The sequence below is a fragment of the Rhododendron vialii genome, chromosome 13a, assembly GCF_030253575.1.
Source record: "Rhododendron vialii isolate Sample 1 chromosome 13a, ASM3025357v1".
Classification (NCBI taxonomy): Eukaryota; Viridiplantae; Streptophyta; class Magnoliopsida; order Ericales; family Ericaceae; genus Rhododendron; species Rhododendron vialii.
Genome location: NC_080569.1, coordinates 10,671,852 through 10,688,895, shown reverse-complemented (window position 1 = coordinate 10,688,895; position 17,044 = coordinate 10,671,852). Strand labels below are relative to the sequence as shown.

The window sequence follows — 17,044 nt, the reverse complement described above, 5'->3', positions numbered from 1 at the left end:
ATACAAGTTGAAACGAAATACTCCCAGTACGTTGCTTCTAGAGTGTTCTACTAATCTCCGGGGGTGGCTTCGAGAGTGTTCAACGTAGGGCAATTTTGTCCTTTCACAAAAAATCAATTCCAAGTGCTTGAGGTCGTATGGCTTGTTTGGATGCGGTTTTATTACGATCAGGGTGTATTTAGACTGAAATCAAATCCTCTCCGCTGAAATTCGTTGTACCTCTATACTGGTGCATTTTCGGTCATTAGATCGCATAAAGATCTTAAAACATTAACAAATAACTCACACAATCTAATGACTCAAAATATCTCGGTATAGAGGTACACCAAAAGAATTGGAATGCTATAAAATTATAAATAAAAGATCCAAAAATTCACTAAACACAGTTTGAAAAAGACATTTTTTTTTTTTAGTTTTAAACTTTTTTCCAATTATGGTTTATATTTTCAAATTCTTCTCGTGAAAACAAATAATTAATCCTAAAAATCTCAAAAACAATCGAATTAAAAGCCTAAGTCATACCCACTGTCGTTACAAAGATTAGTTCAAGCCAAAAGCATTCTAAAAGAATACTATCAGTAATTCGAAAACTATTTAATGATCAATCCCAAGGGATTGGTCTAGTGGTCATGATGGTCAATGTTTGAGATTGGCTTGCAGTATTGGCCTGGTGGTCAAAGTATGAGATTGGCTTGCTCATTCCTGAGGTTTTAAGTTCGAAACCTCTCAGGTACCACTGGAAATTTACTCAATTATTAACTACAGGCTTTCGAAATTAGTTAAGGTGAAATTAGTTGAGGTGTGCAAGCTGGTCTGAACACAAATATACTCACCTTTGCTAGCAAAAATATGAGCTTGAAAATAACTTGTAAATAACTCAAAGAACATGAAAAGTAAAGGAAACCACTAAAATATTGAAGAAACAGCACACCTACTTTTTCATATTTCGTTTTGTCAAAACATTGTGAAACTTCAAAAACGTGGAAACGGGTAAAGGCATTGGAGTGTCAAAACTTTGTGAAAACCTTCAAAAATTTCTTCCACTAGCGTACAATTTCATTCCACCGATGTACACTAACCGGAAATGATTTGCCACTTTTGGGGTTTAGCCCTGTTTGTGCATTGATTTTCTCTAGCACTAGGGAAATGGTAATGGTGTTGTGCACCATCCGAGCCCCGTTTTCCCTTGCTACACCCTTTAACTCAACATAATCTAACGAATTTGAAAAACTTGACAACACCAAAGGGACAAAATATGACTTGAAACGCATTCGAGATAGGTTTGTGTTTTTCTGTTCCTCTCGGAATGAACAATGGGACAGATACAGGTCCAGCGACAAAGGAATACAGATACTGCTATAACGGGAATGAGGAAACCCCACGAACAAGTAACAATAATAACCACTAACAAGTGTAAAAAAGAAAAGAAAAAGAATAATAGACCATTTTTAAAGTGTACCAAATAATGAACACTAGTAAAAGCATAAAATACCCTACCATCCAATCTCCGACTCGAAACGGAAACAAAATTACTGTACATAAAGTCTGCTGCGTTAGCCCTCCTCACCAACAGAAAAATGGGACCGCTGGTCGTCCCATCCATCCCGAATTTCGGGATTAGGTTTTCCAAACCCTATCAAACCCAACATTACTCTGTAACAGCAACCTCTTGATCAACCCTCCAATAGTTGGAGTCGTTGAATTCCTTCATTCCCGATCCGCTCTCATCCTCATTCTCCTTCCCTTGCACCTTAGGCACAAGGTTCCTCTTCAAAGGCCCTGCTTCCCCGACAATCCCCTCCTTCAGAGCCTGTTCCATTGCCTTTTCAGTGCCCTCTAATTCCACTCCAACAAATTCAACATCCTCTTCAAACAAAGACGGCACCGGAGCAGCTCTTTGACTGGGATCGGGTCCCACCGATGGCCCGTCACTCGAGTCCATAGCAGTTGAAGTGCCATTTGGCAGGATTTCTCCACTAGAAGGAGAACTAACGTTTGCTGCTGCTCCCTCATCAGCTGGATCAGCAAGATTAATGCTAGAAATCTCAGGATCTTCAAATGGATTTACACTGGACCCACCAACTTGAAAATCTGATGGGTCCCCCCATCCCACCCATTCGGGTAAAGGCCTGTCTCCAAACAGGTCTTCCTCTGGTGACTCAAATCGTAAGAAACTCATGTCACCGGAAGCGCTTGGGTTTTCATTCTGTGGAACGGATGAGTCTCCATTTGTGGAATTGTTTCCGGCAAATCCGTTCAAATTTTTTGTGTCGAGACTTGATGTGCTATTTGCAGGAGGTTTGCTTTCAGTCAACTCCTCGTCCTCTCCAACCACCACCTCATCATCACTACTGCTATTGCCATTAGTTGATGTCCCGTTCAAGTTAATTTCATCCATCACCTCCGTGGGGGATGTGCTCATAGGAGCATCACCAATTCTATCATCTTGGAATGCAAACCAGTTGGAATTCGTGAACAAACTGCAGCAACGTAAGAAAAAAAAATAATAAGAAAAAAAAATTACGGACTTAAAACACTCTCTAGGGTAACTTATGAGTACTCATCCAACATTCGACGATAGGAGCATGCTCATTAATCATCAGCATGAAAAAATAACACAAACTACCAAAACAAGCCCAAATTCAAGTTCCATATAGCAACCCCCATTAGACAGAAGTAGTCTGTTTCATGCAAGTTTTACTAAAGTATGCTGATTCTACTGATTTAAACATAGCTATCCCTTCCCGATCCAACACATAGGGCAAGCAACCTTCAGATCTCTGAAATTCAATGTTCTAAAAGCGCTAGGCGCTAGTCGGGCCGTCGGCCACCTTTGAGCAATTAATCGGCGATTAATCAGTGCATATTAATTAGTAATCGGCGATTAATTGTTAGTTGGACCTAATTGGATAGGCACGCCAGCAATTAATCGCCGATTAATTCCTTGTTTTAGAACACTGCTGAAATTCTTTCCAAAGTTAATTACTTATAACCTTTAAACAATTTCATCAACCAGTAAAACGTTGAAGAATGGACAGAATTTCTAAACTTGTTTCTAGGTATCCACGACATCAAAGATGACACAAACAGGGTTTCCAGTCCATATTCAATCTCTCTTTTGAGTGAGGGAGGTGTGCAAGGACTTGCATAAGAGAATTAAGAATGTCTGGTGGAAGGAAGTTTTCGTTTCTACAGGCCTAAGCAGGACCCAACATGCAAACTACTACCCAGCTGCAAATTGATAACTCGTCAACAATGTTCTAAAAGTCACTAGGCGCTAGTCGGGCGGAAAAGGGCTGCCCATTGCCTAGTCGTTCGCCTAAGCAGCCCTGCCTAGGAGCCAACTAGTTGGCTGCCTAATCTAGGCGTTACACCACTGCCTGGCGCCTCGGCGGGGAGTAGACGGCCTAGGCTGCCGACTTTTAGAACACTGCTCGTCAGTCATTTGAGGACCCATTCTTAGATGAACATCAAATATAAGCTGCAAACGCACCTCCCATGGTCATCTCCTAGCCTGAGGGATGATATCACAACTTCGGCAGATTCATCATCGAAGTAGACATCCTGCATATTGTAAATCGAAATAAGACCAGTCAATTTAATATACTGAGAAACGGACAAAAGACTTATTCCACCATCAGTTTCACTAATGCTGATCTATGTTAACCACCCTTCAGTTCCTACTCCATAAAGTCACAGGGGAAAACTGAAAAGGATCATAAATTTTAAGAGGGTGAAAGAAGAAACAAATGTTTTGAAATATTACCTCATCATCTCGATCAAGAGCCCTATTGCCCTGCAATCATTTAACAACAATTAAAGAGTCTGTCAGCACAAAAGAAAGAGAATGAAAGTATGAGTTGAATCCACTAATACCTCTTCAGTATCTTCGTTATCATATATACTATATCTAAATGCTTGGCTTAGATTATTTGCTAAAGCTGCTACATCATAATCTCTGTCATGAAGGTCCTCCTCATCGCTATCCCTCGTCCTATCATGCAAAGCCGTCGGGCGCCTGAACATATTAAAAGAACAGAAAAGAAATTACCATCACAAAGAAACAGGCCACAAATCTGGGGGGCAGAAGGGACAACCTAGACTAGAAAAATCTTTTTGGTGCTGTCCCTGTGTGACCGTGATTTATTTGGTTTACAGATTTGTGGCATATCAAAATCTTGTTAGTGAACTTTCCCTTGGCATATCAAAGTTAGCAATTACGGAGTAACTTTCCAATGCTTTAGCAGGTGAAGTTGAGAATGCCTCAAACATTGGATGCAAAACTACCAACAGTTTGACGATGAGTTTTATCAGTGCAACAAACATCTCCTTTTGTTATGCATCGATATAATTATGATTTACAAACACGTGCATTAAAGCTCGGTTTAAGGATCTGGTTTGCGTTAAACACAAATACAGCCAAGAATCATACCCGCAAGCCCATCGGTAGACATTTTCCACCATATTACGCTCATGTAACACAGTGGTTTGCCAATCGTTCCATTCACTATTCTCCTGAAGAGCAAAAGTGAGACTTTTTTTAGTCAAGAATGTATCCTCCATTCAACAACTCAAACAAAAGTATATCCTGCTCAGTTTAATCAGCATAAGAAATTCAGTCTCGCTAGCTCACTAACGTTAGATGCAAGAACCATGGCAATAGTGACAAGGAGAAATTGAAACCTTACAAAGTGAGTCATGTATACTTTTAACCGCCAGTAGCAGAAATTTAACCAAAACGTAACCTTAGAGCAGTTCTCAAACGTAAGAACTCAAAGAAAAATACGTAGAAATATAACCTTAGAATCTGTCACTATACGTCAAGACTCAATGAAAGGTATCTCCAGCCTGTCACCAACCTGAAGAAATGTCTGAATGTGGGTGTTGCTGTTTGCCAACTGAACAAGCTTGTTGGAAATGCGTGTTATGTGCCCAAGGTTTCCTGCACGGGGTGTCTGTCTCCCAGCAGCAGGTAATGTTGGCTACACAATCAAAGTAATCAAAATATCAAATCCAAAACCTCGGGAGGCAAACATTTCAGTGAGACATTTATGAAAAGAAGATTTCTATGTGATCTAAACAGATGGTTTCAAAAAAAAGGAAAAAAATGTGTATACTGTGTATTAAAAAAAAAAACCCCCCTAGGTAATTTCACTATTTCAAATCACATCACAAGTAGGCTATTGAGGCTAAATGCATTCATCAACTATTTCTGTCTTAAGTTGTAATTCCAATTACTGCTGCCAATTACGAAGAATTAAGTTACAAGAGAATGCTGCCAAAGATGAACATTCTTCATTGGAAGAAAGAAAGCTTCTACCTACCTGGTATAGATCACTGCAAACAATGGGATGTTTATCTGTTTGAAGAATTTTTCCAATCAAATTACACTCTTGGAGAAGATGATTGACAATTGTATCATTCTTGCTCTCCAAGCACGAAATTATAATACTCTCCACATGATGGTGCAATGAATTATGGAAGGGATACCTGCATCAATCAATATAATAGTGATGTGAGCAATATGCATTTTTAGCAGGTATCGGGAAATGAAAGAGGTTCTACTCAAGAAAACACCACATCTCTAACGATCCATGAACTCAATAAACTCTATCAGAAACACAAAATACATTACTTACTCAAAGAAGAGATCAAGGACTCTCTGAATGGTCCCAGAGGTGACCAATTCCTTTTCGGCAACTTCATTGCCAGTTTTTAGAAGCACCGCAATGAACTCCACAATCTAAAATCAGGTAAACATAAAACTTTAAGACAAGAAACATAAAGAATGAAAGATGACCAAGATAGCCTGCTAGAAGAGCAAACAAAAACAAGTCAGAGATATTTATCTTCTGCCTTGACCAAGTTCTGAGCAATCCTGGTGAACTATACAATAGACTGGGGGCATTTAGTAATTAACAGCAAGGCTATTTAATTTGACTTCGATCAAATCAATCAGATGGGATTAACAGTCGTTTCTAATCATTTCAGTTTCCAAGACAAACAAACTCACGAAACAGAAAGGGATATAATAGACAACTGCCGTCATTGGACAACAAACTAACCTTTAGGCGATGCTTCCCAAGAGGAGGCCTCAATTCTCCGTATGTTGTAGGCAAGATCTTCTCGTCTGATGAAACATTCAATAGCATCAACAAATCACCTGCATTCAAAATGTCCAAGGCTAATGAGTACTCAGGGGAAACTCAATAGCTTACACACCTGCCAATCGGGAAAAAAAAGAGCTTAAACGCCTCACAGAATTTCAACGGATTGGGAGGGGGTTATAGTTAAGCAGTTCTAAGCTGTTTACTTTATGCACCAAGTTCTCATTTGTCCATTATGTAATGGCAATGCCAAGGCAATCACGCCACTCACTAAGCAATCACTCAGATCTGTACTGCCCCAAAGGACAAGTATCATCCGTGGAAAAAAAAAAAAGTGGACAAGTATCTTTGCCATAATTTCTCCAATATAAATGCATAAATCGAGACATAATGCTCTGCACAATTAACCATAGCAATCCCAGGTCAATAATCATATTTGCAAAGGCATGTTGTCTAAAAACTGAGAAAAGATTTCTGAAAAACAGGGTCCAAGCATCTAATATTATCTCTTAGAGCGGGAGTTCAAGAGTCCATCGACATGAGCTTCACAATCAATTTGGTATTTTGTTGCTTTTGAGATTTTTAGGTCATCAAGCAACAACGGAATTTTTTAAGATCTTTAAAGAACATTGAACAATAGCCTTCCTCCTGGGTTTCCTCTATTATCCCACAACTGAACACCAGAACAAATTTTAGAAACTGTGTACTTAAAGGACCAAGAACACCACTGAGAAAAACTCCCGATTTGTTAGCAACCTTGCATATAGCAAGGCCTAGAGGCTCATATTTACACATTAGATGCCCTGTGAGAGCCTTACACCTGGAGTAGAGTAGTCAAAAACTTGGTTATCTAGGGTTTGGGCCTCGCCATAAAGCAATTTTTGCAAGGGGACTCGAAACCAACCTCAAACGCGTTACGTACCTATTCTTTTAATTCCGCAAATGTTACATGGGAATAGTACCTCTTCCTTTTGACGGTGAAGAAAAGTAAAAAAGCAACTTAAGTAAAGAGGAAGCAAATAAAAAGGATGAATGCTTGTACAAAGAATCCAAGGAAATGAGAAAGGGATGATATATGGCTGAAGGAGTGCGATATTAACAAGGTCAAACCAACCCCTTCAAGGAATCAATTGGCCATTTGGAGTCGCCTACATGACTCTTGTTTTCTTTATCTGTTGTATGGCCACATGAATGCTTTTTCTGCATTCTGCTTGTCAACTTAAGAAATTTACACCCTTTTTTACCACATCATCTCATGTCGATTTAGGTCCTGTCATCCCAATAAAATTTTCAATGACAAGAATCCTATCTTTCTTCCTTACCATTGTTACCAAACCACTTAAGTTTGTTTTCTCTCGACGTATCTTCAATTGGCATTACACATACCATTTCACAATGTTTTCAATTCAGATTTGCTCTCTCAATCGAACCTCACATCCATATTAACATCCATATCAAATGCACTCATATAATCTGTACGGTCACTTAGTGGCCCAACATGTTGTCCACCTACATAATAATCTAAGAGAGCCCGTATACACCTGAGCCAACCTATGCTGATTCTAGGCCCTAGGGCTTAAACGAGTCCCTTCATCCTTGCCAATAATCAAACCTAGGTAGTGAAACTGTTCATTGTCCGTTATTGCATGTTTTCTCAACTCCACAAGACTCCCACACTTCTCTCAAAATTTCTAATTTAGCATAAAGTCATACCACCAAAGATAATAACATTTGCGGACAACATACACCAGCTCAATATACATAGTCAGCTCATCCATAACTAACATGGAAAGATAAAGGCTCAAGATGTGCCTTGGTGTAGAAACTCCACAACCTACCATTACTGACTTTAAGCATCGCAAGGAAGAAATGGGAAACCAGTAACAAAAATAGCCATATACACCTTAGTCCTTACATCAAAACAAACATTCTTGTATGTGATCATCTCTCACTCACCAGGTAAATGTGGGAAAAGGACCAATGTTTTATCCCATACAAAAGAAAACATCACCGAAAAGGAAACTTACAACCAACGAGAAATGTGGATATCATATTCGGGAAATGACTAGAAGGTGAATAAAACAAACCATCAACGAATTTTCAACAGTTTAGCACCACCTTTTCACATCAATAGAGTGACGGTAAATAATAACATATGAGCTATGGAGCTCACAAAGAACAAAGGATAGTACACCAAATCCAAGCAAAGAAACACAAGAAATCAGCTCCAGAAAAATTATTTACTATTTAAAGTAAGTAAATAAGAATGCAATTAGGTCACGAGCTATTCCCAAACAAATATTGTACGCTCTGTAGTAGCACATAAAACAGAAGAACAAGGCGAAAGTTTTCGAATCACAGGACAAAAATAAGCTAATTTTATGCAAGACTCACCAAGCTTGGGAAGCATTGCACCAACAGTCTCAGGATTTACAGGTGTGGGTGACTCGTACATGTGTTGACTTCGGAAGGAATGAAGCATCGGAGAAGGAACAGATCTTTTTGGATCCAACAAAGAAATACACACAGATAAAGAGTGGACAAGGCCCGAATTGGAATTTGAGTCTTCCAGTGCATGGCCAAATATCCTAGCAACAAAACTGCATACAGAAAAAAAAAATCAGAACCAAATAGGGTTCATATGAATCACATCAAACAAAAACAAAGAGACCAGAGGTTAGTTCCAAAGAGATATCAAAACCAAAACTCCACAAACCTCGGGCTAGAAAGTTTAGCAGCAAGAGTTGAGGAGGCATTACGAGTTATGGCACATAAAGTCTCGGCTGCATTAGAATGGACTTCGGGAGGACTCTGTTTAATTTCAAGAAAGTGGTCAAATGAATTGATACAATAAATGTGAAAACAAGCAACTATTCAAACCAAAATGCCGCAAACTATGTAGGAGTAACAGCTGGTGAGAAACCACAAACTGGGTTTGTGATTTCATGTTGACATGCACACTTCTGAACCATCAAGAGTCAATGTCGTCTTCCAAACATGGTATAGACGACCATTTCCTTCCCCCTAATTCCAAGGGGCTTTATAGAACTGCATATTTATGCACAACTGTTGCTCCATCAGCAACAGATGGAGAATGCAAAGCATAAGGCATCCTATAAGTTACCCATTTATCGCAAACATTATACTAGAGGGTAACGAATAGCGAGAATTTTCATTGTTAACGTAGAAGACTGATGTCTAGCGAAGATAAACAGCTAAAGCCTACTACATCAAAATTTGACTGCACACAGGACATATATCAACTTTACTTACAGGTGGGCATAGTTTATCCACAATCATTTCTAGTAAATTGCTATCCGCCAACCACTGCTGCACATCCAGAGAATTGGGATAAATATGGTCTTCAGCCCCCACAAGTCGAATCAAAACCTGCATAAAGAGTACATCAGTAGAGAGGATTGTAACCGCAAACCCAAATCCAATCCATATTTGAAGTTGGTTGGGTTTGTTATAGGGGGCAAGTACAATTAACCATAAACATGCAAGATGCTAGAAACAAGAGAGAGCAAACCGAAATATTGAACACCAATTCTCCATCCTTACCTCCATAATGGAAGTGATACCAATCAAATCAACCAACTGGCGGAAAACATCCTGATGGCCCTGTAAAAACAAGGGAGGCTAGAAATCAAAAGAAGCTCAAGGAATAGAAACATAGAAGTTTGTCCAAGAAATTTCGATTGCTCATAAAAACCTGCAACTGTCATTTTGCTGTGACCTGAATCTGATTCTAGCATGCAATGCAACAAGTGCAATCTAACTCAATTTACAAAAAGAGTATTTCACCAAGAAGGCCAAAAGTAATTCTAAAGTTCCTAGCTGACTTCTCCGTCCTTAACTTAATCTCAGCAGTTATCCTACAACTAGCCTTCCGAACACCCCGAATTGACCCCCAAACCAAGGGCCCAACATCATTCACCATGCTTGTAGCCCAAAGATCTCTTTTCCCCCTCATCATTCATCACATGCAGTGGAGGCCCCAATTCCTCATAGGGAAGCCTTCTATTTTGAGTTTGTCAAATCATGACTTTGCACGAAAAAATTCGTACTTGTGTCACTTTGGCTCTAACATGTATTCATTTATACTTACAAAGGGGTTTATAGTCTCTATACCTCATCTGCATATTACATGCATGGCAGTAGTGAGTCCAACATATTAATACTTTTACCAATACGTCAGCTATAACAGCATAAGACTTACATTTCAAGCATAAAAGGCTTTATTTAGTTTCTAAACACCATTTAACCCCAAGAATCCTCTAAAATATATACTCAAAATTATAATACTAGCCGTACCCTTGGAGATGATAAATAGATGAACCTGACACATGCTTATACCCCTACCAACTCCGTGTAACATGGGACTCTCATTAGGTTTACTAATCTAAGCCCATGCTAAGCTTCACAGAACTTTGTCCAAACCACAGATGAAGTTCCAGATGGTCCTTGAACCCAAATAGCTTGGCCAAACAACCACATCTAAATCCAATCTATGGGTCTTCCACATGATATTTTGCCAATCATGGCTTCTCATAATCTTAGTTGTAACTTCCAAGATATCAACTGTTGGGAATATCATCCTCTTTTTCATAGTAACAATAAGGGAATAACATAAACAGATATCGTAGATGTAGTATCCGACCCATCTGATACGATGCATATTGATAACTTCGTGATTCCCAACTGTTACAAAGGATATGGATTTGTCAGTCATCTACATTTAACATGTCCATCACCCATCCAATGTATCTCTCAAATTTAACGAGAAACTTTATCTTGCAAATGTTTCAAATCACATCATCTGAAACATTTAGTAAAACTATTGAAAACGTTGTAGTCATTGAGCAAGACATGGAAAGCTTTTGCAGCCCATCTTTGCATGTCACCATAATTGGCAAAAGTCATATATCATCTTGATGCAAGAACCCATGCGTTAGTATCAACTTAATAACTTCTCTAATCATGACAGTAAATAATAATGTGCATAAGAGCTTCGATTCAACAATCCTTACAAGACATCAAGTAGGATCAGCAAGAGCCACCATATCTATGGCCGATTTCCATTCTAGTAGTGTGTGTGCAGAACTCAAACAAGGTCCCAATATCCAATTGCACGGGACAGGTAACATAAAGTTCTACGATTGAAAAGACGATTTCCAAATTTTGCAACAGAATCAGAAAAGAAATGCAAAATTAAGAATACCATTATGCACTATGTGAACATGAGGGGTTTACTCACTTGAACATAATTCATAAGTGGGATCGTCTTCCGTACCATGAGGCATATAACAACCTAAATTGATGAAAAAGTTAATCACACACAGTACAAACAAGGACAAAGAAACAACAAAAGACGTGAGTATGTGATTAAGCCAATTGATACCTTGCCAAAATACCCAGCTAGCAAGGCACTATGTGGGCGGTTTGGTTCCAAGAAGGAGAAGAGCAGATTCATTAGCTGCAATTGAGATAAACATGCAATATTAGGGAAAGAAACTAGTACCAATCAACATTGAAACTAGCTATGAAGCAAATACGGTTATAATAACAAAAAATATACCTCCTCTTCCTCAACCAAAGTCTTGAAGATAACATCGATTTCGCATGTAAATACCTCACAGGCAATGAAGGGGAACCTAGATAAAAGAGAACAATCTATAAACAATATACATATACATATCTTAAAACAAGTACAGCAATAATCTAAGAAAAACATAGATAAGCTTATTGTTGCACAGCCTCATAGTAACATACTTGAAGACTCGTTTGCTTTCGGCATCCTCTGGAGGTTCTTCGACAATATAACGCAGTAACTGCTCCACCTGAGCTCTGTCCCGCAAACTAATAAAACATTTATGCAGAGTAAGTTATCTTCGAGAATCAACTTCAGCATTACTAATAACCATAAAGTTTGTACTAAGCATGTTGACTTCTGAAAAATCATAGAGCTTCATTTTTTGCTTATGTATAACATAAAACAGCGGAAAAGAAAATGAGCCACAAGTGTGTGTCAATTAAATTGCATTCCTCCAGGAGATGGCGTGAATACTTCTATTACGAAGTTGTTGAGAGTAAATAATTACAAATTAATGAGACGGCTGTTTAAAGCTTTGCATTCTTGAATAATCTCCTCTTCATCCAGAAGCTCCTCCAATGTGAAATTTTCCTTGTCTAATACTGACTCAACCTGAAGGGAAAACCAAAACAAGGAATAACGAAGGATTACCAGTTATGAGCGAGCAAAAAAGAGGTAGCCAGTAACAAAATGCTGGATGATAAACCATCAACTTCCAGACACCGCCTATAAAGAGCAATTATTTACTCTAAATGGAACAAACTAGACCTAGAAACAGGGGCTTTAAAGCGGAATAATGGACCGTCATAAAGACAGTGGGATGGTGAGCGGGGCCAGGAAAACAAACACAAGAACACAACTAGGTCCTTCAAAAGTAAATCAAAGATCGTGATGAGCTCGTCCTTAGGTACAAGAAAACGACAGTAGAAAAGTTCAAAATATTCTATGTTATCATATTTTCTCCTTTTGACTCGGCAACCAATCTGCAGGTACGTGACTTGATTTAGAACTGAAAACTGCATCACTTCAAACTCATTCAGCAAAACAAATTAAAGCCCCTCTAAGTGAATTCTTCAAAGATTGGACCAAGCTACTATCTGCTATAACAGGGCACAATAGCAATGAATTTGGAATACACAAGTACAAATAACCACCCACCCCACCCCACCCCATCCCCAACAAATTTCCTGCAGTAAATTCCAGAACGAGGCTATTACACTAAGTCAAAGCCACATAACACGCACACCTGCGTGAGCTGAAGTGCAAGTGCGAGCGTGAAAGCGTCTTAAAGAAACATCCCAAACTACTAAATTCTTGAGAGGCCGAGGAAGGGTCTTGCTAAAAGATTACGTGACAAAGCTATTACATAACTCAATCGATCAGTCGTGACAGACACTTAACCTAAGGTTTCTAAAGCATCAAATCTAATAACAGCAACCATATTATCTTAATCCAGCTCCATCGACAAGAATCAAGAACACAAACAACATACGGCCACTTCAGACGATGAAAATACGAACTTAAAGCAACAAAAACTTCCAATCCAAATTGAATTCCACAGACCGAACCACGAAAGGGCAAAGAAACGGCGCATTAGCATCTTGAGCAGGAAGACAACTTACCGGAGAAGAAGAAGAAAGGACCGGGAGTTTCCAGAACATCGTGAAGGTATACGGGTGTGTACGAGTGTGGCTGGGTTAGAAGGGGAGTTCAGATCTGTAAACCCTAAGTCGATTGGAGGGGGAGGAAGAAGAAAAGGGGTCGATATTGGAGGTAGGGTTGGGCAAGTGAGGGGTGGTGGTGTGTGGAGTTTTTGGACAGCAAAAACCCTAATCTGGAGGGGGAGGAGGTCAAAAGCATGCCAAGCCGAAAAGATCGATGGAGGGAAGGGAAGGAGACGAGGAGGGCGATGGTGGTGGAGCGAGAAAGGGAGGCGAAAAAGTACAAAAAATACAAACAGGTTCGGATTTCGCAGAGCCAAACAGTGCGTATTGTGTGTGTGCGTACGCGCATCATGTAGCAGTAGGAGTATCATATCTGGTCAAATAAATTAGTAAAAATACTCTACTACGATTATACGCATGCATGTATATGCACCATGTATGTATGTATGGTGGTGATGGATGGGTGGATTGATATTTTTTCAAATTTTGTTATTTCCACGCCAAAAACACACTTCTTCCACATCCTCCCACTCAAATTTTTTTACAATTTTTTTTTTTTTTTTTAAATCTTGATAGGATGGTGAATGAAATGATACATAGGAGGAGGCAAATAAGTAATCCCATCAACTTGAGCAAAAACGACGCTTCAGTCTCAGTAACCCAAATCCAAAGGGATAGGCGTGGACTAACGGGCTAACAGCTTGAGGTCTTGGTACAGCGACGTTCTTGTGATTTTTTTTTTTAAAGTAAAATTAGGTTGTTGTTTTGCCTTTTAAGATTAAGTTGCACGTAACTTTCTTTCAATTAATTTTGATCATTTGATGGGAAAAATTGCACACTAAGTTAGAGGCGGAGAACACTTTAAGATAAAAACCCTTGGTTCGAAAAGTGATACGAATTCTCAAAATGAACTATTTAATTGGGACGGATAGAATAGTTGAAAGAGTAACATAGGATGTGAATGTTGTTTTTAACCTATATGTCCCTTCAACTGAGGATGCCTACCTAGGGCCCGTTCCGCTAAGATTTTTATTTTGTAAGTACTTATTTTTTGTTTCACGAGACAAGTCATTCTCTCGTAATACGTCACATTTAATTTAAAACAAGTACTTATTTGAAAAATAGTAATTATTTTAGTTAGTGGAACACATCTTAATTTATTTATTTTGAACAGCAAATGGATAGTAATTTTATTAATGAACCTCAAAGATGTTGCAATGACTAAAGGACGAGAGAATCAAACGGCATCACAACGAACATGAAACATCCCAACTATGTTGACACCCAACCCACCCGACGTGCAATCATATGCCACTCGACTACTCGAGCCCTATAGCAACTATGATGCCTATAATTATTCGGAACGGGTTACATATTAATCTGCAATAAGTAATCTTGGCAATTGTCAAGTTGGGCACCAACCACAGTAAGAATTTTCAAACTTCTTTACCTAAACTTTAATGGACATTGACTAATTAAGGCCCCGTTTGCCAACAACATGTCGCCTCGTGAGATAACTGAAATTAAGATTTTTTGAATTAAAAGAAAGAACGAATTGGATAACTTTATGGATATGTGGTATTTAATCATGCCATCGTTTATATGGATACAAACGTGTCGCTCAATGATATTTAAATTTTGCAAGTAGCAAAATTTATGGAGATGAGCGCTCGTATTAAAATGGAAATTGAGAAATAAGAAGGTGAATCCCTTGGAACTAAGGATCCTCGTGCAGCGCACCTAATGCTCCCCGGGATTGTAGAGCACCGTGGTAATATGACTCGATATCTCGTCATTATTACCTAGATCGTTCATTTTACATAGTTCATTAAGCACTTTAGTAGGCTCCTCCGAATGGCTTTGTAGCCATTTTGTTGGGTGAATGCTAATAATTTGTTTCAAAAACATTAAAAATAGTGCAATATCCATTTCCAAAGTCAATAATTTGCTTTGTAAACATAGAAGTTAAGAGTGTGACTCGGAAGTCACCACGTAATGTGAAAACACGATATGAGTAAACCATTTTAATTTGGAATGAAATAAATTAACCGTAGAAGGTTTATTTTCTTTTTTCACGTTAAGCCAAAACAAATAAACTAATTTACGATCACGAGTCCGCTTGAATAACGTCTTCACCATGTCGATGATAGGCGTATGTGTGTGTGTTGAGTCTAGTACTGTTCTATTTAAGTTGTGTAACTGAGATGGACAAATCTATGAATTGAAACCCGGTTAGAACTATACATGGGACTTTAGTTTGTTCAAATTAAAAGGTTTTGTACGTACTTTTGTTTGAGAATAAAGCCAAATTTTACAGTTTGCAAAAGTACAGTTTGTTCAAATTAATTAGTTGATTCGATTTTATTAATACTCCGTATTTAAGAAAGGGAAATTAGTAATTAAATTACATATTAATGTAAGAGTAAGTCTGTCCACACAGATAAAGCATGCACAGATCGTGCACTGATCTTGATGTGGGGCCCACTACGGGTCCCACACAAACATCCGAGCCGTCCATTGAATTTAAAACATTTTTTTTCAAGGGCCCCCGCGAATAATCAGCTCAATCCGATACATACAAGTACTCGATCTAATCATCTCATTTTTTTCATTTAGGTTATCCCTGAAAAATTGTTTTAAATTTAATGGATGACTCAGATCGTTTGTGTGAAACCCGTAGTGAGCCCCACGTCAAGATCAGTGCACGATAAGTGCGTGCTTTATCCGTGTCAACAGCAAGGTTGTTAATGCATGTAATGAATTGAAAATGTACTAGTACGTGTCCATTGGCCATTGGGATGACTACTAGCTAGTAGTACCTGTGTGGGTCTCACCCTAAGTTCAAATATCTACATTTTCTCAATTCATATAGTAACATACAAATGTTGTGAGTTTTTGTCACGAGGTTATATCTATGTAAAATGTTACGGTATTTTTTGCATGTTGCGAGTTCTACGCAAATTAATGTAATGAATTTTTAGATGAGAGATTCAAGAGAGAGATGAATTTTTCACGCACCCAAATAAAAAGTGCATATTGCAACACTTCTCCTAACCATTTGCTAAACAGTTTCTATTTCTGGATAAAAATAATGTATATATATTATTGTAGGTCTTCGTGACAACGGTGGGGCGCGTATCCTGGTTGCTCGTGTAGCATCTTACTAAAGTCATGAGGTTCTAGATGTGACGTCTCATTGGTTGAAGCTCTACATTACTAACATACTACCGCCAGCTATGAGAAAAGAAAGATTAAAACGATACATACGCCGGTAGATATTTCATTTGACGACATACATTACTTAAAATAAATTCAAAAATCACAACTTGTGAACTGCTGTGCATGTGTACATTGGGCACGTCGTTAATTAATTAATTTACTTTTTCCTTTTCTTAAGGATGAGTTTTTATATCCGGATTAGATGTCCCTAGCTAACTTTGTTCTTTAGAAAGTGGGTACCAGTTGAGTTGCCATTTGGAAAGTGGCTAAATTGGCTTGAGCACTAAACGACAGCGATAACAAAAGCTTAATTTGGTGCAAATGAAAGCTTAAATCAAAGTGATTATTAAAAAATGCAAAGGTGAATCGCAGTATTAAAATAGTCACCAAATGTGTTTAAACAAAAAGGAAAGACAGATGACAGCTAACGTTTAATTAATGTTAAAAGTCTGTCTAGG

The 17,044-nt window shown here is 38.5% G+C and overlaps 1 protein-coding gene across 1 annotated transcript; it reads right to left on the bottom strand.

Annotated features, from left to right (window-relative positions):
• Positions 1-1,246: 1,246 nt before the first annotated feature.
• On the bottom strand, positions 1,247-13,732 carry LOC131314904 (uncharacterized). The gene is made up of 19 exons (XM_058343825.1): positions 13,326-13,732; positions 12,212-12,315; positions 11,883-11,969; positions 11,689-11,764; positions 11,512-11,586; positions 11,368-11,421; positions 9,672-9,731; positions 9,381-9,497; positions 8,824-8,918; positions 8,502-8,707; positions 6,066-6,163; positions 5,640-5,743; positions 5,325-5,490; positions 4,860-4,982; positions 4,433-4,515; positions 3,877-4,018; positions 3,767-3,796; positions 3,494-3,564; positions 1,247-2,480 (listed from the first exon to the last, which is right to left on the bottom strand). The coding sequence occupies exons 1-19, from the start codon at positions 13,362-13,364 to the stop codon at positions 1,649-1,651; spliced, it is 2,562 nt and encodes an 853-aa protein (XP_058199808.1). The 5' UTR covers positions 13,365-13,732; the 3' UTR covers positions 1,247-1,648.
• Positions 13,733-17,044: the final 3,312 nt, after the last annotated feature.